Source organism: Penicillium hispanicum (assembly GCF_028827665.1).
Source record: "Penicillium hispanicum strain IBT 35686 chromosome Unknown utg000006l_segment0_segment0, whole genome shotgun sequence".
Taxonomy (NCBI): domain Eukaryota; kingdom Fungi; phylum Ascomycota; class Eurotiomycetes; order Eurotiales; family Aspergillaceae; genus Penicillium; species Penicillium hispanicum.
Window position 1 is genome coordinate 3,754,596 of NW_026623198.1, and position 23,200 is coordinate 3,777,795.

Here is a 23,200-nt window from a genome sequence, read left to right on the forward strand (position 1 = left end):
ACATGTAGGTACGCAATGTAGAGCATATTACACGCAAGGCACAGCTACATAGGGTTGTGAAGAAGGCATAGGAATCGGTCAGCAGAGATTCGCTGCGTTAGCTGGCAAGTATGCCAGCTCGCCTAGGGGAAGTTATCAACAGATACGGGGGTAAATGGATGTATAGCTTGATGATAATCGATTTCTGTATGTTTTGGCTGTCAATTCCATATATTCCGGTGGGTGCAAGGGTAGCAATCTACCATCCTCTCTGGCGGGATCGTTTATGATTTCTTCCAACAAAGTCATGTCGTCCCAAATCTCGTCTTCCCTCCCTACACCCTACCTCATTCAGTTTTCGCTAGACCAACCGTGAAAAGGTCAATTCGTTCCTCACCGCGAGACCCTGTTCCTCGTTACCTTATCCGCCCCGGCGGCGATCATCGCCTCTGCCAGGGGATGAGACTGCAGATCCTTTTTCGCGTCTCCGTTGTGAATGGTCCGTACCCCGTTGATCATCATGCAGCTGCAGTCGACTGCGGTCTCCGATTCTCCTGTACGTGGTGAAGCATCGGGGAGGCTTGCACTCCGACGCTTGCCTCAGGAGTCCGTCGGAGTCGAACTCCACCGCGCGCAACAAAGCCCAAAAACCAGCCATGATGCCATCTGCTCGTCCATGTCACCTTCCTCGTTGTCGCTCGCGAGGTTGCAGTGTCTCCACATCGCATACAAAGACCCCGCTGGCCATCTGCCAATCGTGGTGGCATCACCAGGAGCCAGAGCATCCACCGACTGTCCAGTACGCCGGCGGATCGCGTCGAAGCTTGAGCCAGATCGGCGGCTGCGTGGGTGGATCGGGCATCCTCCGGTGATTCTGGCCGATGACTTGCTGCTCGTACAGGGACCATCTGCAAGTGCAGGTCATGACGATCCGAGACACACAGCTGGCTGCTGAAATAAGAAGAGGAAGGAGTCGCTGGTCGATTCGCCGGTCGGAGCTTCTACCAGCAACCACTTCTTCACCATGCGCGTTCTGGCTCCCTTCACACTGTTCGTGACGGCCGTCGTCGCCCTACAGAGTCCGCACCGCAAGGCATCGTCAGCCAAACCAGCTCCAAGGCTGGTATCCAAGAGAGACACCCGCGCAGTCCAGTCTGAACCGCAGTTTCTAAACAATCGGACACAAAGTGAGTGTCTGACACTTTCTCCAGTGCACGGCGCAGAAGAGCTAGAAGCATCGGAAACTCATATCGACTGCGTCCATTGTAGAGTTCCAGGTCGATGGGAAACACTTCCCTCAAGTCCACTTCGACATCGGTGAGAGCTACGCCGGTCTTTTGCCCAACACGCCTCATGGGAACTCGAGCTTGTTCTTCTGGTTCTTCCCATCCACCAATCCCCAAGCACACAAAGAGGTTGGTGACAGCCAACAGTCATGTCAAAGCGGAAGGATGAAGACTAAAATTCTTTCCAGATCACCATTTGGCTAAACGGAGGTCCCGGCTGCAGCTCACTGGATGGCCTGCTGCAAGAGAACGGGCCCTTCCTCTGGCAGCCGGGGACATACGAGCCCGTTCGCAACCCATACTCATGGACCAACCTAACCAACATCGTCTATATCGATCAGCCAGCAGGTACCGGATTCTCTCCCGGGCCCGCTACGGTCCAGGATGAGATTGACGTTGCCAATCAGTTCAATGATTTCTGGAAGAATTTCATCGACACCTTTAGCATGCAGGGCTTCAAAGTGTACATCACCGGAGAGAGCTATGCCGGGCAATATATCCCCTACATTGCCTCCGGGATGCTGGATCGAAATGACACCACTCATTTCAATCTGACAGGCATCCAGATTAATGACCCATCGATCAACGAAGACGGCGTGATGATCTACGGTCAGTGCTGACTTTGACCTCTCTCGTTCTCAGGTCCCTTGTGCTGAGTCAATTTATATAGCCCCTGCCGTCGCCGCGCTCAACCACTTTTCGACGGTGTTTTCTCTTAATGATACCTTCCTAGCCGAAATTAATAACCAAGCCAACAAGTGTGGCTACACCAAGTTTCTCGAGGAGGCTCTCACCTTCCCTCCGCCGAAGAACTTCCCAGTCACTCCCAGCTACAGCGTGGAAGGTTGCGATGTCTGGGACCAGATTGTTAAGGCAGCAACCTACGTGAACCCATGCTTCAACATCTACCACCTGACGGACTTTTGCCCGTTCCTGTGGGACGAATTGGGATTCCCTTCACTGGCCGGTGGTCCTAACAACTACTTTAACCAATCCGCCGTCCAGAAAGCCCTGCACGTCCCGCCAACCAACTACGCCGTCTGCGGAGGTGACATTTTCCCCCACGGAGATGGATCGGTTCCTAGTGCTCTGGATCCGTTGCCGAGCGTCATTGAGCGCACCAACAACGTGATCCTTGGTCATGGCTGGTTGGATTATCTGCTGTTCTTGAACGGATCGTTGGTCACCATCCAAAATATGACTTGGAATGGAGCCCAGGGTTTCCAGAAGCCGCCCGTGGAACCTCTGTTTGTTCCGTATACTGCGATTCTGGACGCCGATGCCAACGGCAACCCACCGTCCCCGTACACGGCCGATGCTGGTGCAGGTCTTTTGGGAACCGCGCACACGGAGCGTGGCTTGACCTTTAGCACCGTCTATGGCTCTGGTCATGGTAAGTCGACCGGTTTCTGTACTTCTAATCTTCTCCTCTTTCATTTCTCCCCCAGCCGTCCGACGTTGTCCGCGAACCGGTTTTGGCTGACACGCTTACCCGCAGAAATCCCCCAGTATGTCCCTGGCGCTGCATACCGACAGCTCGAATTCCTTCTTGGTCGGATTAAGAATCTACAGCAGCGAGGGTCCTTCACTACGCAGTAAATCAATGTAGAAGAGATGTGTGAAGTGCAAAGTACAGTCTATGCAGTGGCCGAGCAGATAGAATTAAAATGATAATGACCTGTCGTCGGATCAAGTCTGTCGTGTATCGAATAATGTCGATAAAAAAAACCATCAAAGCAAGGGTATCGCAAGAATGTTGGAGAGTCCGGAGTACAGCTGGAGAAAAGAAACTACGCCAACGCGTCTAGCAAAGTCCGCCGTCCCACCGCGTCCACCCGCACACCCAACTTCTCCAACTCCGCCGCCTCCAGCAATCCGCGTCCGTCGAACACCCACTTCGGTTCGACCATGTTGTACGCGATGCGCGGCCACTCGATCGCCTCCGTGGCGGTCGGGTGCGTCGAAATCGATCGACAATCTGCACAGTCGACCGCACAACCCTCTTGCGGGGTCAATTGATAGGAAACTCCGGCATGAGTCCACGTCTCGCGTCCCTGTCGGGCACAGGCACGCTTGGCATTCTCATCGCACACGTCCACCGCAGTTGTCCGAGCCAGAGCTTTCGGACACGAAGAATTAGAGATCGATGGTCTCTTCGGCGGGGTATTGCGGAACTGGTCGCAATCGGTGACCACGAGGATCGCGTGCGCTTGCGAGCAAGCCAGATACGGGTCCGTGTGGACGTTCACCGTTCCACGCAGGGCCGCGTCAGAGCATACTACTTCCAGCTCTCGCAGGATATCTTCCTGACGGCAGTACGGGTCGAAAATGGCAATCTCAGCTGGTCGCTCTTCGAGTAGCACTCGAATGACGTCGACCGCCAACGACTCGCGCGTATCTCCGGTGTTCTTCTTGAACGCGAAACCGAGCATCGCGAGCTTGCGCCCAACCAAGTTGCCCTCGAACCGATCGATGATTCTGCGAGAGAATCGGTCGCGTTGCCGCTCGTTCATCACGTTGACCTGTCGCCAGTAATGAGCTACATCATCCAGCCCCAGAGATTCGGCCAGGTATGCCAGGCTTGCAATGTCCTTGCGGAAGCATGAACCACCAAACCCCAGTCCGGCCTTGAGGAACTGCGGTCCGATCCGCGCATCGAGGCCAACGGCTTTGGCCACCTCGCTCACCTCCGCGCCCGTTCGCTCGCAGATGGCACTAATCGAATTGATACTACTGATGCGCTGCGCAAGCATAGCATTAGCGACCAGCTTCGCGAGTTCTGAAGACCATGCATTGGTTTCGAGGATGCGTGAGGAGGGAACCCAGGCAGCATAAAGGCTAGCTAGCGTTTGAGCCGCCTGGCGGCCAGCCGGGGTCGCTGCCGATCCGATCAATACGCGATCTGGAGCTGTGAGGTTTTGGACGGCAGATCCCTCGGCAAGAAACTCGGGGTTGGAGAGCACTTCGAATGGGACTCCGGGCCGATGTGTCGCCAGCTGGACAAGGTCAGAAACGAAATTTCGGTTCAGGGGAGACTTGTGGCAGATGCTACCATTTTCCGAACGCGTTCGGCGGTGCCCCCCGGGACTGTGCTCTTCTCCACGATAATGGCGCCCGGTTTAGCATGGGCGGCGACATCGCGCATGGCCCCATCAAACGCCGTCATGTTGGTGGCGCAACCCGCCCCGACACCAAACATCTTGGTCGGTGTGTTGACCGCCATCAGGATGAGGTCTGCGCGCGAGATAGCCCGGGCCGAGTCGCAGGTAAAGAACAGGTTCTGGTCACGCATCAACGCTTCGTCACCAATCTCGGCACCGTCACGGACAATGCGAACCACCGTGTCTAGCCCCGGCTCATGCACGGGCAGATGCGGCGACTGCCATCGTTGGATCCGACTTGGGTCTCTGTCAAGCACCTCCACGGTGATAGAAGGGTGATACAGGGCCAAGATGGCGGCTGTAGGACCACCTGTAGCGTCGGGTCAGCCCCAGAGTTGTTCCTGCCAGAGAGAGGCACGCCAGTCGCAGAAATAACAAAGCCTACCAACATAACCCGCACCCACCACGCAGACATTCCGAACAGATTGAAGCCTCAACTGGGTCTCTGTCAACACCTTGGACTGTGGCAGCTGGGCCAGCTTGAAGTCGTCGAGCTCTGAAGGACAAAAGAGCGGGCTGGAGCTTGGGGTGGTTGGCCCCGTTGAGCAAGAGCGACTGCTCTCGGACGAGGAGGAGAAGATATCCATGGGGATCTCGTCGTACGACATCTTAGAGGACGCGATCGATGGTCAACGGTCAACGGTCAACGGTCAACGAGGGTGGGCCGTAAATCCAGGGGCCATGAGAGAAGAGAAGAGAGAGAGAGAAGAGAGAAAAGACAACCTCCAAGTTTGCCCCCTCCTCCCCTCCCCCCTCCGCCCCTATCTCTTCCATGCCACACTTCCTCATGACCGATCAAGGTTATCGTCGCCGGCCACGAGTTGTTCCGCAGAACAGCCCGCGTTGACGCACGCGTTGCGTTGCGCACTGCGACTGGCCGCCAAGCAACCCTAAGCCGCGCTGCACAACAATCCTCAGCGGGCGGTTGCGGCACGTGCCCTGACACAGAGTGAACAGTTCAACACGCAACTCCATGCTTTCGATCTTTGCTATGCTCGGTATTCATCGTGACATGTGGGCAGTCTTTCTTTCGGGCCCGGGAGCTCCCTTGACCTAGAAAATCAACCCCGCCCCCTCTTTCTCTCATCATGGCATTGTTGCTGCTGCGCCATCATGGCCGAATCCTCACCTCTGCTCGCCTCGATCCAGGATGCTAGTGATGAGTTCCCTAACGTCCTCGAGGGCAAGAAGGTCTTGCTGGCAACCGAATCCTGGGGCCCGGTCAACGGTGTCAGTCGTACCACGCGCAGCCTGGTCGAGTACCTGCGCGCTCATGGTGTCGAGCTCATCCTCGTCGCGCCGCAATTCAAGGACGATACTTCCAAGCAAACCAGCTCGTGCGAACGACGCCTTCCCGGGTGCGCCTTGCCCTACAACCCGGATCTGACGGTGGTCTACCCTTTCCACCTGAGAGACGTTTACAAGCGGTCCTTTCAGCCGGACCTGATCTATCTCGCCAGTCCCGCCTCGCTCGGGTTCCAGATGCTGCTGCAGATCCGCCAGCTGCGTTCCCCTCCGCCCGTTCTGCTCAACTTTCAGACCGATCTTTCCGCCTACTCGGAGATCATGTTGCCCTCGCCGCTGGATCGCTTTGGCGTCTGGCTTTTGGCGAGGGTGCAGGGCTTTCTGTTCCGCTCTCGTGCAGTGCACACCATCTTCTATCCCTGTTCTGCCATTCGTGGCTATCTCGAACGCGCGGGGGCCCCTGTCGACCGACTCGTCCAACTCGGGCGTGGGGTGGACACCGTTCTGTTTACCCCGGCGCAACGCGACGAGGCTTATCGTCGTGAGATCGCACCAGCGGGGGAGCTCATTCTCATTTGTGTGTGCCGGATCGCCCCCGAGAAAGGGTTCGAATTCCTCGCGCAGGTCGCAACTCGGCTGGCCGTCGAGAAAGTACCCTTCAAGCTGCTGATCGTCGGCGGGAACCGCAACCCCGTGGTGGAGGGCAAGGTGCAGCGTCTCTTCGATAGGATCCGCAATCACGTCGTCTTTACCGGCTTCCTCACCGGCGTCGCGCTGGCTCGCGCGTATGCCTCTGCCGATCTCTTCCTTCACTGCTCCATCACTGAGACCTTTGGGCTGGTGGTCCTCGAGGCCATGGCCAGTGAGCTTCCCGTCATCGCGCGCGACCAGGGCGGGCCCTCCGACATCATCCGTCACGGTCAGACCGGCTACCTGGTCCCGCCTCATGATCTCGATCAATTCACGGATCTCGTCCGTGACGTGGCTCATGATACGACTCGACGCAGAACTCTGGCAATAGCCGCTCGCCAATATGCCGACGATACCACCTGGGAGAAGATTAATCGCCGCGCTGCCTGGCAGATGGCAGATGCCTTGACACATACCGACCACGAATCGCATCGCCCGCGACCCCGTCCTGCGCGACCGGGTATCGTCGCATCAACCCTGGAGCAGACCCAATTAGTACTGGCCGTGGGGATTGTGTACGCAATGTGGCTGATTGCCGTGGTGCCCCTGATTGTTCACGGCCACCGGTTTATTCCTCGCGCGTGGCAGACACTACGGCGGCAATTCCATTGCACGCCTCCCCTTCAAGGCTGATCCTCGTCTCCTTTCCTTTCTCGCTCTCCTATTACGTGAATACGTACATACACTTGTAGCGCTGGTCTCGTCACGAATGTCATTTCCTATTATTATGGTTGAGATTTCTTGAAACTCGCCTAGATTGGTAGATCCTTCCAGACAGAGCAGTAGGGTTACAACCGCACCGGCGCGGTGTCCCGACGTCCAAGGACATGATCTTCCGTGACCAGCGAGTTCGGGCATGAGCGTCCGGCCACGAAGTCGGACAGGTTGCTCAGCGTGACGTCGGCAATCTCCGTGAGCGCTTCACGCGTGAAGAATCCCTGGTGGCCGCATATCAGCACGTTTGGGAAGGACATCAGACGCATGAGGACATCGTCGTCGATGATTTCTCCCGAGTGATCATTATAAAAGAGCTCGCGCTCCGCTTCATATACGTCCAACGCCAACCCGCCCAAGCGATGGGCCTTGAGCGCCTGGATGACCGCCGCGCTGTCGATCAATCCGCCGCGAGAAGTGTTGACCAGCATGGCGCCGGGCTGCATCCGTGCAAGCGTTGATTCATTAATCAGGTGCCGCGTGCCCTCAGTCAGCGGACAGTGCAAGGTGACGATCTGGCTCTGCCGCAGCAGCGTGTCGAGATCGACCAGGGTGCCATACTGCCGAAACTCCTCGCCCGCGAAGGGATCGTGAGCCAACAATCGACACCCGAAGCCGTGGAAGATGCGTGCGGCCGCAAGACCAATACGGCCTACGCCGACAATCCCGACCGTCTGCCCGTACAGAGTGTGGCCCAGCAGGCCCTCGATGTTGAAGTTCGCCTCGCGCACTCGATTATAGGCTCGGTGCGTCTTGCGGTTGAGGGTCTGAATCAGCGCCACGGCGAACTCGGCCACGGCCTCGGGCGAGTAGGCGGGGACGTTGGCCACGAAGAGGCCCAAGGCCTCGGCGGTTGCGAGGTCGACGTGGTTGAACCCGGCGCATCGCAGTAAGACAGCGCGCACCCCGTTGGCGTGCAGGGCACGGAGGACGGTCTCGTCGAGGGTGTCGTTGACGAAGACGCATACGGCATCACACTCTTTCGCCAGCGGCACGGTCTCCTCGGACAGGGCAAAGGCGTGATACTCAACCCGGCCGAGGTTGGCAAACCGCCGGCCGAGCACCTCGTCCAAGTACGTACGGTCGTAGGATTTGGCGCTAAAGACAGCCAATTTCATCATCTCACGGCGCGGCGAATGGTTTCGTCGGTGGGATGTATAGAGCCGCACTTGCCAGCTGGGTGCTTTGACCCTCGAAAGGGAAAATCATGACGCCATGACCCGGGGGAGCGCATTGTGACTTAACTTAGCAATCACTCCAAGTTTAGACATTCCCCGGTCTCCTTCTCATGTCCCGGGGAGTACAAAGTCTGTGATTGCGCTGCAAGCGGCGTCGTGGTACGACACGGTCTTCCCCCCGGATCTCCGATCGGGGGGATTTGACGGAGTATAGTGTGTGTGTGTGTGTGGTGCAACCTTCCCGATCCGTGTCCAGCAGTTACGAGGACGAAGTCGATGTGTGCTGGAGCCTGTACGTCTGTAGATGATTGTGATAATCATGTAGTAGTGTCGCATAGATCCTTTGGCAACCATGACCGGATATCCTTCGGTACCTGGCCGAACCTGGACACGGAGTCCTAGGAGCATCGCTCCTCAACGGGTTCGATGTTTCTGGATGCTTACCGCATCCAGAAACTGACAAACAGCACCTGCTGATTGGTGGCTCGCATTCTCCGCGGGGCGTCCAGCGCCTTCCCACCGACTCCATTCTTTCCTCCATCCCCGGCGGATCGAGTCCGAGCCGAGACGCCACTTGTCCAATGGATGCCGAGCGATAAGCCGGAAACGCCACCTGTTGTGTGATTGGGTGGTGCGGACCACTTAGCACCCTAGCAAACCTTCGTAAAGAACGGAGAAGGGATCGAAGGCGAGGTCGCAAAGGCAAATACTTGACCTTGCCCAAGTATGGAGGATGGCGGGGAGGACGCTATGATGTGATATGCTGGTGATAACTAACGTTTGGAGATCCCGATTTCTGACGTCGTGAAAGTCCAAGCCAAGCCGTGGAATCAGTGAAAGGTTGGAGGGGCAGGAGTGGAGGCCCGGTGGAGCGAAACGCGAACAGGCTCTCTCGTGGGTGTATCTTCCGTCGCTCCGGGAGGCCGGAGGAAAGAGAGATGAACTCATCATCGTCACCAAGGAGAAATAACTAATGAAGGGGCGGTCAAACGGGGAGATAAAAGGGAAGAATCGGTGTAGACACCTGCGGTACCGAGTACATGGAGTCCCCCCGCGGAGTTGGAGAAGAAGAGTCAGAACATGCTGGTACTGGAGGATGTACATACATACGACTTCCACGGGGCGCAGGCGTACAAGCGCTGGCCCAAGTACCGAGTACTTGTGAGATGATTCCTTCCTTTCGCCCCCTATCGGGCGATCTATCTCCAGCATTTGTATAGTATCCCGACTTATACGAGTCCCTAGCCTCGGGACATGCTAGATTCCTCCGTATAATCATATAGTTGTCCTTCGGTTCCAGTCCCCGTTTCCCTCTCCACCTCCTACATTGTGATTACAATTCCCGACTCTCGTACGGATTCCCGTTCGAATCCTCACGCCAATCCACTTACGCCCAAGAATCCAATCCGCCTCGCCGGGTCCGAACTAGCCGCAACGCTCCCGCGCTGCTCCACCAAGCCTCGGCCACTCACCGCGCCTTCATTCTCGCTCGCCTTCCAGTCGTGTGCTTGGTTTGCCCCTCGACATCACCGACTCCTTTATACCTGGATCGCATCCCCATCGCCTCCTTGCACCTCCTTTCGCCTCTCCCACTTCGTCCCTCGCCCTTCGCAAACTCCTGAGCCCATCTCTCCCAATGGCTACTCACGTCCTCACTGCCACTCCCGCGCCCTCCAACCAGATCTCGGTGTACGGCCACCCATCTCCCACCAACTCGGCGACCACCACCCCCTCCAACAACTCCCCTACCTCGCCGCGGCTGACCACGGCCTCTCTTCACCAACTGCCGTTGCAGTCGCGCCAGCTGCGCCCGCCCAAGGGTCCGCTGTACGTGCCCGCCGCTCTGCGCCCGACGGAGCGCCCGCAAAAGTCATCCCCGATCACTCCCCCACGCAGCGTGCACGGCTCGCTCGACAGTCTGAACGAGGACTCGTCGGCCGAACCCATCAGTCGGCGCTCCACCATGGAGAGCAAGTCCAGCGGTATCAGCAAGGTGGCCGAGCACGAGTGGATGAAGACGGAACATTTGGGGGAAGTGACCGGTCTGCCCACCCGTGACCACTGGAAAGTGAGTGAAATCGTTATTTTCTCTTCCCTCGGCCTTCCCGGGCTGTCCTTATAAGGGTGGCCGCGGGAAGGAATGGCGCATGTGCTGTTCGAAATGTCGTGTGCGCGCTCGTCATTCCTCCGGAATGGCGTGCTTTCCCATTTCCGACCGCCAGATCCATTCGTCCATGACAAGATCCTCCTCGCTAACGCTCTTGTAGGCGGACTCGGCCTCTTCCAGCTGTGATTCGCCCACTTGCCGCTCCTCTTTCGGTATCTTCCTGCGTCGCCATCACTGCCGCCACTGTGGTCATGTCTTCTGCTCCTCTCACACTCCCCACGTCGTTCCCCTCGACCAGCAGGCGCGCTTTCATCCCGAGGGCGTCCCTTCGCGGGCCTGTGATCTCTGCTGGAGTGCCTACCAGCGCTGGGAGGAGACCCGCACTGACCGCCTGAGCAAGATTCAGAGCTCCATCGACAACCAATCCCTCGATGGTGCTTCTACCGAGCAAGTCGAGGACTTGGATGCCAGTCAGGACTCAGGTCGAGTAGCTCTCAAGGCCAACCTGGGCCAGACGGCCGAAGTTGCAGCTAGCGTTCCCCGTGACTGGAACTGGAGCACTTTCTGATCGCCGTGCTTCCTTCTTGGTTCACTGTGGTCAGCGGGCCTGACTGCAGCTCTGCATCCTCTCTTCTTCCGCCCTGCATTGGCATCCCGGCTCTTATTTCTTTTTATTTCCCCCTTCTCATTGCCAATCCCTTGACGGATCTTGATTGGCGATCATTGGTACGGAGTTTTGCTACGCCACTGAATCCTGTGGTTCTTTGTCTTCTCTGGGCGTTACTCGGTGCTTCACATTTAGACGGTCTTGTGCACATGCTACTCGGACGATAGACTGGTGGCTTTGTTTTTGTTTTTGTTTTTGTTTTTTTTTTTTTTTTTTTTTTGTGTTTGATCAGGATACCCCGTCATTTCTATTGAGCGGTGATGCTTCATTTCATTTCCTTATTTACTAGTGCCTGATCCGCTGCATGTGGGGATGGGATGAAATGGCGCGGGGGTCTGCTGCATCGTGAGATGTCCCCGACATGAATCCAGTCTAATTTGATTTCTCTCCACCTGGTCTGTAGTCCAAATGTCGATCTCGTAGTTCATCTCTACCGTGCGAGCGTCAACCGCCGGAACATGCCCACATGCTCAATTCCCTCTTCGTCCCAGCGTCCCAGCGTCACGTCCGTGTGGAATCCCATCCCCGCGTACATCCGCTCCACATCCGCCTGTGCATGCACCAGGACTAATCCCTTCCATCGAGGTAGAGGCCCCGTCCAGTGAATTCTGACGGCAGCCTGCGCTACAGCCTCATCGATCTCCGCTGCGTGCTCCCTCGCCCATGCGAGAGCCGTCTCCACCAGCTGCCGCCCCAAGCCCAGACCGCGATACTCGGGCAGGACGGCGACGCGGGTCAACTTGATGCACGGCTCATGCACCCAGTCATAGGCTGGGGCGTTCGGTATCGCAGCACTGTCTGGATTGGTCAAGAACGCATGCGGCGGTTGTGGAGGGGGAACCAGCCGGATGACTGCGACGGGGGAGCTGCCCACTGGAGTCGCCGCAGAGACCACCCACTGCCAGCTGCGTGCATCGTCGCTGTCGATCTCAGCTTCGGCGGAGCATTTCTGTTCATCCACGAAAACACGCACCCGGATGATCATCGCGTCGTTGAAGACCGGGGGGTTGGTGCTGGATTCATCGGACAGGACCAGCTTTGCATCCGAGCCCGGTGGTGGCTGGATGGCCGTAGATAAGGTAAGTTTGGCTGTCATTAGGAAGGACGATTGAGATGTGTACCCAGTCTAGTGTTTGGAGATGGCGATGAAGTCCGAGTTTTGGAAAGTTATAGTCAGCGTGAGAATATGGCCAACCAAGGCGGGGAGTTGTTATCGCACTTACACCGAAATATATACCTGCGTAGGTCGGTCTGTAGGCCGCACTGCCTATAGGAGCATCAGTCTCTCGATGCCGCAATCCGAAATTGACACAGATGACCCAAACTCAGGCGCTGATATTCCCTGGCGATCATTCAGTAGCAGAAGTGTAGTTTAACGTATACATCGCCAGCTGCCCCCACCGCGGTTGATTCTGGTAAGAAACTCCGAGGCGGGTCTGATTGGCCCGCGCATTGCATCGTCACGCGAAATTTCTCTCGCGACCAACAACCCCGATCTCTCCATGTCCCTCTACTTTGATGCGGTGTCCATCCTGACCACGCCCTCAGCGGCGGGCGGCTCCTTCAAATCCCGCATCTATAGCGCCCGAAACCTGCGCGCGTCTCCGGCCCAGATCTATGCGTTGATCATCGAGGCATCCAAATGGGATCGCGTGCTGGCCGAGGTCATTGAGCATGCCGACCTCCTCACATTGGAGCGTAAGGTGAGATCAAGACCGAGAGCAAGAGTGTGCGTGCGCACGCGTTCTGGAATGAGGCAGGGGCACTCCTGCTGACTGACCAAGTGATTTGATAGCTCAATCCGCTCCTGGCCCTCCTCCTTGTTCATGACCACCTCGTCGCGAAAAATGGCATTGCTGCCCCAGCCGCGCACCCGATCCGCCAGGCCGTGGAGCGGCATAAGGTTCGACTGAAAGCTGAGTTTACCAAGGCGCGGGTGCGTCGTGGGTGTGCCTCGGTGGAACAGCTCAAGGCCGCCATCGCCAGCGAGAAGCGGGAGGGCTCCGACGAGTTCGTCTATCCCCGCTGGGTGCGCATCAATAACATTCGCACGACCTTTGAGGATCAGATGCGCACGACTTTCTCGGCCTACGAACGGGTGAACACATTGGCGGAGCTGGCACCGGATCGAAAATTGCTATACGTCGATTCCAACATTCCAGATCTCGTAGCGGTTCCTTATGGCGTCGACTTTACGTCCTCGGCTGCCTACAAAAATGGAGAGATTATCCTGCAGGACAAAGCATCGTGCTTCCCAGCCTATCTGTTGCTAGGTGATCGCGGCGACCTCTGGGACGGTGATCTGGTGGACGGTTGCGCCGCGCCGGGTAACAAGACAACACACCTGGCATCTCTTCTAGCAAAGCAGCGAAAACAGAAGCACAAGGCAAGGAAGGTCGAGAAACAGATCTTCTCGATGGACGCGTCAAAAATGCGATCGAGAACCCTACAAAAAATGGTGTCTTTAGCGGGGGCCGAGGCAGTCGTCACGGTGTTCCAGGGCCAGGACTTCTTGGCTCTCGATCCGACAGATTCTCAATTCGAAGACGTGTCCGGTCTCTTGCTGGACCCAAGCTGCTCCGGCAGCGGCATCATCGGGCGTGACGACATCCCTCAGTTCACACTACCCCAGTCCGCAGCTACGGGGAGGAAAAGGAAGCGCGGAGCAAATGACGAGGAGCAGCCAAAGGCAACCGGTGCCACGAACACCTCGCCGTCAGATGAAAACGACATTCCTACCGGCACGGTGGACCACGAGCGGCTGACGAAACTATCGAACCTACAGGCGCGCATCGTGGAACATGCGTTCAGGTTTCCCAGCGCCACGCATGTCACTTATAGTACGTGTTCTATTCATTTGATCGAAAACGAAGGGGTCGTCGCCCGTCTCCTGGCATCGGATGTTGCCCAGGAGCGTGGTTGGCGGTTGCTGCGACGTGATGAGCAACCAGCAGGGCTACGTCAATGGGAGCATCGCGGGGTCCGATGTGACCGAGACTCCCAGGTAGGGTTGGATCTGGAGATGATCTTGGCTGTGGATAAGCTTTCCGATGAGGCCATGGAGGCTTGTCTGCGCTGCTGGCCCGGCGATGCAGAGGGATTGGGAGGGTTCTTTGTCGCCGGCTTTGTCCGTGACCCCCTTAATGCGACCGAGGATCGCCCCGAACATGCTCACTTGGATGATAAAGATGACGACGACGAAGAATGGGAGGGCTTTTCCGATTAGATCAAAAACTGCAAACGCCAATCTGATTCTCATGTTCTTCACCATTCCAATCGTGCGTCGTTCAACGGTCCGCGGGTCCTTATACCTATATCCACTGTTAAGCTCGCTTTTAGGCCTGTCGTTTCTCAGTACGTAGATCGTTAAAACCATGCCATCGGATTGCATGTCGATAGACGAATTGGGACGACTAGCCCATCCTGAGGGAAGCGGTTGACCAGCAAAAGTAATCGAGACCGTATAAGAGCGGACGAGCTCCGAGAAACCAAGCTGAGTCGAGCATACTCTCTTATAGGAAGCCAGCCCAATGTAGGCCGGTCTGCACGGCGACGAGCGGAGCAGAAGTTCGGTGTCGGCAATGGAGGGACAAGGCCAGGCGTCAGATCAGAACTCGGACAAGGCGAAAGAGTGAGGCGTGTGACGGGTGTGGGTCGCTGCTCGTGCCGTCGGCGGTCAGCCATCGCGGTCTCTCGTTTCTTTCGTCGACTCCCATCCCAAGTGATTCGGACATCTTCGACTCGCACTTCCCCATAGACAACCTCTTCATTGCCCAGTATTGGCATGAGCCACAATTTCACATGGAGTCGAATCTCGGCTGTTTGAGCTCCATGTCCCCGCACAAGTTCGCCCAGGAGGCTAACGACTCGTATGCGTCGCCTTCTGACTGGCCCAGTCTGGCGGCGGTCCACATTCAACGATGGATCGCGCCTCCGCAAGCCGAGGCCCTTAGCTCCGCGGCGCGTATGATGGATGCTTTGCGCCCCAAGAGAGTTCTGCACGGACGCGGTGGGGATTGAAACTCTGCGTCAGGGACGACTACATATTGATATTTCTTCTCTCCACTCTTTTTTTCTAGGGCTTGCCGGTGAGTTACGACCTCGCTCTCTACAATCAGCGCCGGGGTTTGCTGTATGGTGTCTCTGATCGGCTGCAACGATGGCCGACCAAGCCGTCTCTACTTACACACCGCTGGAGGTTCCTCTACCTCCAGCGCCAGATGCCGCCTTCTTCTCAGATGCTCAGTGGAAGACTCTCTTTGCGCTGAATGATGCGATTATCCCATCCATTCGCACGTCGGCGACAGCAAAGTCGGCCAATGACAAAGTCATCTCGACGGCCGAGTGGGAGGCTACAGTATCGGGGCTGTCATCTCTTATTCCAGGTCCGGATGCTGCAAAGATTGCAACTCAGTACCTGGAGGAGGATGCGTCATCTAACCCCCTTTTCCGTGCCTGCGTGCAGCGCATTCTGGGTGACTGCGTTCACGAAGAAGGCAAGAATGGATTCGGATTGATCATGAATGCCCTCAAGTGCGCACTCTGCCCCCAGATTCGAAATCCCGCACTGACTCGTATGATAGTACTCGGGCTGGATCGTTGATACTGACTGGCTCCACCACTCCCATCCATCTACAACCAGTAGCCTTCCGAGAAAAAGTCTTTCGAGGCTGGGATTCTTCTCGGCTGTCTCCTCTCCGAGCCGTCTATCGAGGCCTGACAGCCATAGTCAAGAAATCCTGGGTGATGTCTAGCCCGACCATCAATCGGGTCCTCGGCTTCCCACGTGTTCCCGTCCACGGAACCCCCGCCGAGGGATTTCCGTACGAGTTTTTAGAAATTCCTCCGGGCGACGATCCCGAGATTATTGAGACTGACGTTGTGGTGGTCGGAAGCGGCTGTGGCGGAGGTGTGACTGCGAAGAACCTCGCGGAGGCCGGCCTTCGGGTGCTCGTGGTAGAGAAGTCTTACTACTACTCATCCGGATCCTTCCCAATGCTCGCCAATGAAGCGTTTATCAACATGTTTGAGAATGCGGGTGCTACTATGACCGACGATGGCTCAATGGCAATATTGGCTGGTTCGACCTGGGGCGGTGGTGGTACTATCAACTGGTCGGCGGCCTTGCAGACGCAAGGATACGTCCGTCAGGAATGGGCCAGCATGGGTCTGCCATTCTTCACTTCTCTGGAATTTCAACGGAGTCTGGATCGTGTGTGTGATCGCATGGGTGTTAATACGGAACACGTCCGCCACAATCGCGGCAACAACGTGATCCTCGAGGGTGCACGAAAGCTGGGATATGCTGCGAAGACGGTCCCGCAGAACACCGGAAATGGAGAGCACTATTGTGGATATTGCACCTTTGGGTGTGCCTCGACTGGCAAGAAAGGTCCCACAGAGAGCTTTCTCGCGGATGCTGCCAAGGCCAGGGCAACTTTTGTTGAGGGCTTCCGAGTCGATCGGGTCTTGTTTGACATCAAAAAGAATGGCCAGCGGGTAGCGAGCGGCGTGGAGGGTACCTGGACTTCTCGAGATGCGTATCTTGGCCAGAGCGGTAGTGGTGTCGTGCGACGAAAGGTCATCGTCAAAGCAAAGAAGGTGGTCGTCTCATGTGGTACCCTGCAGAGTCCTCTTTTACTGCTGCGTAGCGGCCTCAAGAACTCTCACATTGGGAAGAACTTGCATCTTCACCCCGGTAAGTCCCTCCAAATTAAACCCGTCTCAAAGATTTCCCAGATACTGACCTCTTTTAGTGATGGGTGGTGGCGCGGTATTTGACGACGAGGTCCGTCCCTGGGAAGGCGGGGCCTTGACCACCGTAGTCAACGAATTCGAGGATCTCGACGGACACGGGCATGGTGTGAAGATTGAAGCAGTCTCGATGGTGCCGTCAGTGTTTATACCAGTTTTTCCCTGGAGAGATGGCCTCAACTATAAGCTATGGGCGGCCAACATGAGTCGCAGCACAAGCTTCATTACTTTGATCAAAGATCGAGATGGGGGGCGAGTCTATCCTGACCCTCACGATGGTCGCGTCCGTATCGACTACACGGTTTCGACCTTTGACCGGCGCCATATCGTGGAAGGATTAGTTGCCAGTGCCAAAATTGCATATATCTCCGGTGCCAAGGAATTCCACACGACTTGTCGTGACCTTCCTCCCTTCATCCGCTCAGAGGCCTCGAGTCTCGACGCCCCCGAAGGTACCAATGATCTCGCCTTGCAGAACTGGATCGCCGACCTGCGGCGGAAGTCGCCTTTGAACCCCGAACGGAGCTTTTTTGCCAGTGCTCACCAGATGGGCACCTGCCGGATGGGAAAGTCTCCCAAGTCAAGTGTGGTCGACTCCAATTGCCAAGTTTGGGATACGGACGGCCTCTACGTGGTTGATGCATCCGTCTTCCCTAGCGCCAGTGGTGTCAACCCGATGGTCACCAACATGGCCATTGCGGACTGGGCCAGTCGAAATATTGCCCGGGTGATGGGAAAGCCGAAAATGGAGCGGAACGGAATGGCGCGCCTATGATGAAGTTGTTTGATACCTTTTCTGATAAGAACTTGGGTCGTCAGAATTGTCCATAACCTGTCAAATATTGTGGCGATACCCGTGGCGTGAGTCGTCATCTCATTTCTCCCCATTCTGCATTTTCCAGGGCCTCTTCCCATGTAACACTTCTGGTGACGAGGAGAGTCCGACACCATTCTTGGAATGCGATGTTCCTTTGTCTCTAAGTGTAGAAAGGGCGTCGGTTCATAGATATCTCATTTGAAGCAGGAGTACAATCACCCCTGAAGCAATCTTTGAATTATTTAGGTAGCATTGCAACCAGCGTAGCAATTTATAGCATAGCATTTTCAACATAGTGGTTCAGTTCCGTATTTCTTACCCTGATGAAGATCTGGATCTACTTCCAGGCGAAGCAAAAGTTAACAGCCGGTCAGAATATGTCATCGAAGTGAGAAAAGCTTAGCATGTATCTACCTAAGTAGATATGATAGAGAGAATTATGTCGAAAACCCAGGGACAATATGCATATCACATAAATCCTTAAAATGCCTATATACCTTGGTCTAGCTTTGGTCTACATCGTTTACTGACTAAGTTCCATGGATCACTGGCTTCAACATGCATGGCCATGCCTCTTCGGCTGCTCGTTACCCCTGGGGCCTACTACTGACCTCGCCGAACTCACGTTGTCACCTCACCATTCACATCTGCTTTCGCTACCCCGTTTGTTTGATCCACAGTGCACGCAAAGGTGGTATGCAAATCCCAGTAGTGCAAGCAACCATTTTGTTACACAGTGGCCCTGCTAGGACTGCCACTGAGCAGCATGTATGAAAGCTGTATTCGGTGGACGAATCTTACTGATAGGGGATTTTCATTAGAGAAGAAACAGATATGTAATTAAACTTCCTAGAAAATAACAACAAACGAAAGGCAAAAGAATGACAAGGTCTGTCCAAACAGAATCGACACTCGACTGGGCATCCTGGAGACCAGAGTAAAGCCCTTCCAAGCGCAATATTATATACCGGAATCGATTCTGTATTCCTTTCTCAAGCCAACACTGGCCACTGGACATGGCAAAGGCCGCTTGGTCTCAGTCAGACCGAGGCCGAGAGCTAGAGATGAAATCTAGATGAGGGAGCCCAGGGCGACACAGGGCACAGCAACGCCCACGATGTCACCGTTCTGTGCAACCGGTTAGTAGGAGATGAGGATTATCATGGGGCTGTAAAGACGTACCGCCTGTGCTCCATCATTCTGGCAGCAAGCAATGTTCTGCTTGCACTTCTGCTCAACGAGCTGGTCGATTCCGCCACCGACGACATTCAGGACAGGCACTAGGCATGATATTAGTCATGATAGATAGAGAGAGAGAGAGGACATTCATGAGCGCACCATTGGCACTGATATCGTTGCACTGGCCGAAGAGACCCAGACCGTCGCCGCCGGGGCCGCCTCCAAGGGCATTCTGCAAAACGCCAGCAAGCAAACCCTTGTCGGTCGTGGTGACGTCGTGGGTGTAGGTGGCCTTGTTGCAGCAGTTCACCTTGGCGTCGTTGCCACATTTGGCCTGCGCCTGCTGCAGGGTGGTGCCCTTCTGGACGGGGAACTTGACCGGGCCATCGCCGGATGGAAGAGCCATGGCAGTAGCCGCAAAGAGAATGGCAGTGGCGAAGAACTTCATGTTGATGGTTGAGATGATGCGGAAGATGCAACTGATCGAAGAGAATGAGCGACTGGGGAGTTGGAGAATGTGATGAATTGCAGAAGAGAGCGAGCTTGAGGATGAGAAGGACCTGTTGAGGCGGGAAACCTGGCGGCTTTTATGTCCGTCTCGATTGTGCTCGCCCTTCCTCTGCCCCTTAGAATTGTCGCTGTTCAGGGGAAGTGAGAGCTCTCAGCTTTGGCGGCGCCATCACGCTGCATGCTCGGTAATCAATAGATTGGGTGGCGATCGTGGGTTATTGCTTCTTTTCCTGGGAGACAACGGACTTCCTAGGGAGCATTTCACGGCTTGGCTCTGCAGACTGGGCAACTTGACGTCGTACAAGTCGATATTGATTGATGCTGCAGGAACCAGGCACGGGGCGGCCCCTGTCGATCTGGGATAGCAGCGACGTGATACGGCTGGACGCTATTGGGGATGGATTTGTGTTTTTTTTGTGATAATATCGGCTCCCCTCGCTGCAGCGGATTTGCTTTTGGACGTGTGGTCTCTGTGACCTATCACTCCGATCGAAATCGTCAAATCCGGGGTCCGGGCATGATCGCCCAACAGTACGTCGCATCGAGTTCCGATCACTTTGTCCCCTGTTCCTTTGTGCGTTTTCCACAACGCTGCCGTCGACTCCGAGAATCCTCATCATCCCTGCGTCGTGAGAGCCCGACGACGGCCGTGCTCGGAAGAAGCGTTCAACTTGCTCGTGTCGCCCTCGATTTGGAATCATTGATCGATGCTATGCAGGGTCATGCAGCAAGAAAGAAAACCAAGAAAGGCTCCTGCGCCATGCATAATCGCCTAGGAGCTGCTTCTTTCCTAAGCCCCTGGTGGAATATCGTTTCTTCAACAGGCCGGGAGGAAGTTGATCGCCTGCCTGTGGGAGTTTCGATTGAGTAACCGGAAAGACTGCATGGACGATTCTCTCACTGTGCGCTTGGTGGGAAACATGGATCGTTCGACTGGTTGAACTGTGTTGCTTGTCTTTCTCATCTCCCTAAGCACCCCCTAATTCCCAGGCAATAATCGACTTTCCATGAGGGTCTCACCACCAGATTTACATCTATACATACGCCCGCTGAAGTGCAATAAACCAGGGGTCTTCGTGTAAAAGAAGAAAGTCCATTACATATTCATCCCCCACAACCAGTTACCTACCAGGTGAAGGATTCCTCCACGTACCGGATCGACTGATGGCCTTGCCGCAGGGCTAGATGCGTTGCTGCACGCGCTTCATCGGCCATGCCAACTGGACCGCACACAAGAATGACCAGAGTAGTACCAGCGGAGGAAGCGTCGCAGGCCCGGCTCATAATCAGCGACTGAAGATGGGGTCGGCCTACATGAATGTCGCAGCCAACATCATTCAAGTCTTCCGAGGCCCCGAAGGAGGAGCCCGTAGTGTAGAAGGAGGCCTGGACATCTTGACGGCGAAGGATGGGTCCCAGCTCCCGACGTGAGAGATCGCGAAGAAATGCGGGTTGCTTCGCGGTCCACACGAGCTCAACATCTCGTGTGCGCGTTTTCTCTTCCGACGACTCATCCCACCCGTCAGCCGAGCGCCGGAGATGGTCTTGAAGGTACGGCACTGCCGACGCGATGCCGGTGCCACCGACAATCATCAGAACCGACTCGTACTTCCACAGCGGAAAGTTGTGGCGGTAGGGACCTTCCAGCAAAATGGTCGTCTCGACTGGCCGGTCTTTGGCCCGTAAGCATTGCTGACGCAGTTGCTGGGTCCAGCCATCATACGGACGGATCCAGAAGATTAATTTGAGCTTGGGCTCCTCGGTCTCGTAGGTCTCTGCGGCGACGACCTGACTTTCAGGCTCAGAAATCGCCCCGGAGAGAAGAGGCAATTGCGACACATCCGAATACTCGTCTGGCTTCCTTCCAGATGGCGGAGCAAGAGACGAAGATGACCCGACATCGTGCGACCAAGCTCCAACCGTGAATGGGTGGTTCTCCCAGCCGGTGAATCGAAACGGCTGGTAGAGGAAATAATAATCGCCAGGGACAGGTTTGATGAATGGGGTCCCGGGTGTCACCTCTAGTCGAACAACATCTGCGGCTTCGTCGTAGATCATACAACTGGATGAAGCAGAGACCACTTTGCTACCGGATATGCTCACATGTAAGTTACAGTAGCATAATCGAACCATTCTGAGAGCCCGGTCAAAGACCCATATTCCTACCGAGGGCCAAAGATATTTCCAATAATCATGACCCTCGAACACGATCGTATGGCTTGGGCATGTCAGTCAGATAGAGTCCTAGACCGGTGGAATGTTGGCTTACTAGAAACACCCAACCAGGGTGAGGATAGAAAAGATGATGTGTGTCGTCAGAAAGATCTCGTATGTCGCATTGCGGACTCGGTCGAGGGAGGTGACCAGCAAAAGAATCATCACAACGAAAGCCTGAGATGGTGTGAGCTTTGAAACTTTGGCCGTGAATGTGGCTGAGCAATCTCAGCTTACTAGTATTCCCCAGAGGATATAAATCTTTGAAAGCTCTTTCCATAACTTATGTACTGCGAAGGTTGCACCAGTAAGCACTTGGAGCGCGCAACCCTTGGGCGGAACGGTCTGCAACCTACCTCGAAGGTATATCACAAAATATAGAAGGGAATGGGCCACGCCTTGGAGAGTCGCCACACGGGCAACATGTCGATGGAAAATGTTGAACCTTGCGAAGCTCCATCCAGTAGCCCAGATCAGAATATTATTCCGCCCACCAAAGAGCCACAACAACGGAAGATTGGCAAACGCCAGGATCCCTGTTCGGTCAGCCGAGTACCTCAATATCTGACTGGAGACGTCGGGCCAACTTTGCTTCGTCAGCGATATTCACATCTCCCAGGGCAAGCGGGGTGTCCATCCAATACGTACTAGACGTTTCCCGGGAAGGTTCGGTAGCCTACGACGCTCAGAACAATACTCACAAACCAGAATCCCGCCACCATGATGGCCTCGGCCCTATTTGAAAAAGTGCATCCCAGTAGGGCCCGGCCTCCTGTTGCGACTGGTGCTGGGACGGTCAAATGAGTTTGAACCCAATGCAGAGTATGATCCAGCAAAGGTATGCTAGACCGGGCGTGGGCCGAAGGAGAGACGCTGGACTCTAGGCATTGCCCCAATTGAACCTTTCGATCGCAGAACAGCCAGCCGTATAAGCGGGAAATGATGCCCAGCAACAGTATGATGCACCAATAGGCATAGCCAATGTAACTAGTTCAGTCGGGGTCAGTGTATGTCTCTCCCGTCTCACCTGCTCCTCCTGAGGTGTATTGAATGATCGGCTTACCCAAAGATATGATGGGACCAAATCTCAAATTGCCAAAAGTCCTGTACGATCGCAATACACAATGTCAGCCATTGGATGGTACTTCCCGCTCGGAGTGACACACAATTGTATTGAACATTTGGTCGAAGTAGGATGCAGACAGGAGAACCGGAGCATTCACAGCCTCCGTTCGGGACAACTCTAGGTAGTGTACCGTGCGCGTCTTGTGGACGGCGTCCTCGGTAAGGTTCTCGGCAACGGCTTCTCTAGGGAGGAGCTCTCGATGGCCAAATTCTTCACAGAGAGCTGCCAGCTGGGCGAGACCTATCGCGCGTTCCTGATCTCGGCAAAAAATGTCCGAGGCCGCATATATGGAAGTGACCTTGAGAGGATTCTGGCATCGGGTATCCCACATGCCCGTTGTAGGCTCGCCCGCAAATGAAATGTAATTGTAGGCGGAGAACACGGCCGTTACGCATCGCTCGTCTTTTGGCAGGATGTCGGCCTGGACAACCCAGGTCCCCAGGGCCACGAACAGCCATCCGAGAAGTACCATGATTACCGCTGGGCACCAGGATGCCGGTCGCCTGGGGGGGAGCGGATGAGAGAAAAAGGGCGGAGCGATGACGATCGCACCAGTTGGGCGTGCAGTGACCC

At 55.6% G+C, this 23,200-nt stretch overlaps 11 protein-coding genes across 11 annotated transcripts; 6 read left to right on the forward strand and 5 right to left on the reverse strand.

Annotated features, from left to right (window-relative positions):
• Nucleotides 1-1,003: 1,003 nt before the first annotated feature.
• On the forward strand, nucleotides 1,004-2,864 carry cpdS (uncharacterized protein; the record flags this gene model as incomplete). The annotated part of the gene is made up of 5 exons (XM_056946918.1): nucleotides 1,004-1,166; nucleotides 1,249-1,394; nucleotides 1,454-1,874; nucleotides 1,936-2,658; nucleotides 2,764-2,864. 5 exons carry the CDS (start codon nucleotides 1,004-1,006, stop codon nucleotides 2,862-2,864), a joined length of 1,554 nt encoding a protein of 517 aa, XP_056798917.1.
• A 191-nt stretch (nucleotides 2,865-3,055) lies between these two features.
• ugd1 (UDP-glucose dehydrogenase) lies at nucleotides 3,056-5,034 on the reverse strand (the record flags this gene model as incomplete). Its single annotated transcript, XM_056946919.1, has 3 exons — nucleotides 3,056-4,261; nucleotides 4,318-4,736; nucleotides 4,812-5,034. 3 exons carry the CDS (start codon nucleotides 5,032-5,034, stop codon nucleotides 3,056-3,058), a joined length of 1,848 nt encoding a protein of 615 aa, XP_056798918.1.
• Nucleotides 5,035-5,539: 505 nt separating this feature from the next.
• Nucleotides 5,540-6,994, forward strand: N7459_007752 (glycosyltransferase family 4 protein; the record flags this gene model as incomplete). Its single annotated transcript, XM_056946920.1, has 1 exon — nucleotides 5,540-6,994. The coding sequence occupies one exon, from the start codon at nucleotides 5,540-5,542 to the stop codon at nucleotides 6,992-6,994; it is 1,455 nt and encodes a 484-aa protein (XP_056798919.1).
• A 155-nt stretch (nucleotides 6,995-7,149) lies between these two features.
• N7459_007753 (2-hydroxyacid dehydrogenase) lies at nucleotides 7,150-8,196 on the reverse strand (the record flags this gene model as incomplete). The annotated part of the gene is made up of 1 exon (XM_056946921.1): nucleotides 7,150-8,196. One exon carries the CDS (start codon nucleotides 8,194-8,196, stop codon nucleotides 7,150-7,152), a length of 1,047 nt encoding a protein of 348 aa, XP_056798920.1.
• Nucleotides 8,197-9,889: 1,693 nt separating this feature from the next.
• On the forward strand, nucleotides 9,890-10,928 carry N7459_007754 (FYVE zinc finger domain-containing protein; the record flags this gene model as incomplete). The annotated part of the gene is made up of 2 exons (XM_056946922.1): nucleotides 9,890-10,321; nucleotides 10,521-10,928. The coding sequence occupies 2 exons, from the start codon at nucleotides 9,890-9,892 to the stop codon at nucleotides 10,926-10,928; spliced, it is 840 nt and encodes a 279-aa protein (XP_056798921.1).
• Nucleotides 10,929-11,457: 529 nt separating this feature from the next.
• N7459_007755 (GNAT family N-acetyltransferase) lies at nucleotides 11,458-12,123 on the reverse strand (the record flags this gene model as incomplete). Its single annotated transcript, XM_056946923.1, has 1 exon — nucleotides 11,458-12,123. One exon carries the CDS (start codon nucleotides 12,121-12,123, stop codon nucleotides 11,458-11,460), a length of 666 nt encoding a protein of 221 aa, XP_056798922.1.
• A 406-nt stretch (nucleotides 12,124-12,529) lies between these two features.
• Nucleotides 12,530-14,253, forward strand: N7459_007756 (rRNA (cytosine-C5-)-methyltransferase RCM1; the record flags this gene model as incomplete). The annotated part of the gene is made up of 2 exons (XM_056946924.1): nucleotides 12,530-12,730; nucleotides 12,823-14,253. The coding sequence occupies 2 exons, from the start codon at nucleotides 12,530-12,532 to the stop codon at nucleotides 14,251-14,253; spliced, it is 1,632 nt and encodes a 543-aa protein (XP_056798923.1).
• Nucleotides 14,254-14,828: 575 nt separating this feature from the next.
• On the forward strand, nucleotides 14,829-15,047 carry N7459_007757 (uncharacterized protein; the record flags this gene model as incomplete). Its single annotated transcript, XM_056946925.1, has 1 exon — nucleotides 14,829-15,047. One exon carries the CDS (start codon nucleotides 14,829-14,831, stop codon nucleotides 15,045-15,047), a length of 219 nt encoding a protein of 72 aa, XP_056798924.1.
• A 139-nt stretch (nucleotides 15,048-15,186) lies between these two features.
• On the forward strand, nucleotides 15,187-17,556 carry N7459_007758 (uncharacterized protein; the record flags this gene model as incomplete). Its single annotated transcript, XM_056946926.1, has 3 exons — nucleotides 15,187-15,560; nucleotides 15,611-16,725; nucleotides 16,784-17,556. 3 exons carry the CDS (start codon nucleotides 15,187-15,189, stop codon nucleotides 17,554-17,556), a joined length of 2,262 nt encoding a protein of 753 aa, XP_056798925.1.
• Nucleotides 17,557-18,669: 1,113 nt separating this feature from the next.
• N7459_007759 (hydrophobin family protein) lies at nucleotides 18,670-19,225 on the reverse strand (the record flags this gene model as incomplete). Its single annotated transcript, XM_056946927.1, has 3 exons — nucleotides 18,670-18,726; nucleotides 18,781-18,878; nucleotides 18,937-19,225. 3 exons carry the CDS (start codon nucleotides 19,223-19,225, stop codon nucleotides 18,670-18,672), a joined length of 444 nt encoding a protein of 147 aa, XP_056798926.1.
• Nucleotides 19,226-20,412: 1,187 nt separating this feature from the next.
• On the reverse strand, nucleotides 20,413-23,099 carry N7459_007760 (ferric reductase family protein; the record flags this gene model as incomplete). The annotated part of the gene is made up of 6 exons (XM_056946928.1): nucleotides 20,413-21,505; nucleotides 21,566-21,678; nucleotides 21,739-22,065; nucleotides 22,155-22,488; nucleotides 22,565-22,605; nucleotides 22,668-23,099. 6 exons carry the CDS (start codon nucleotides 23,097-23,099, stop codon nucleotides 20,413-20,415), a joined length of 2,340 nt encoding a protein of 779 aa, XP_056798927.1.
• Between the last annotated feature and the right edge of the window lie 101 nt (nucleotides 23,100-23,200).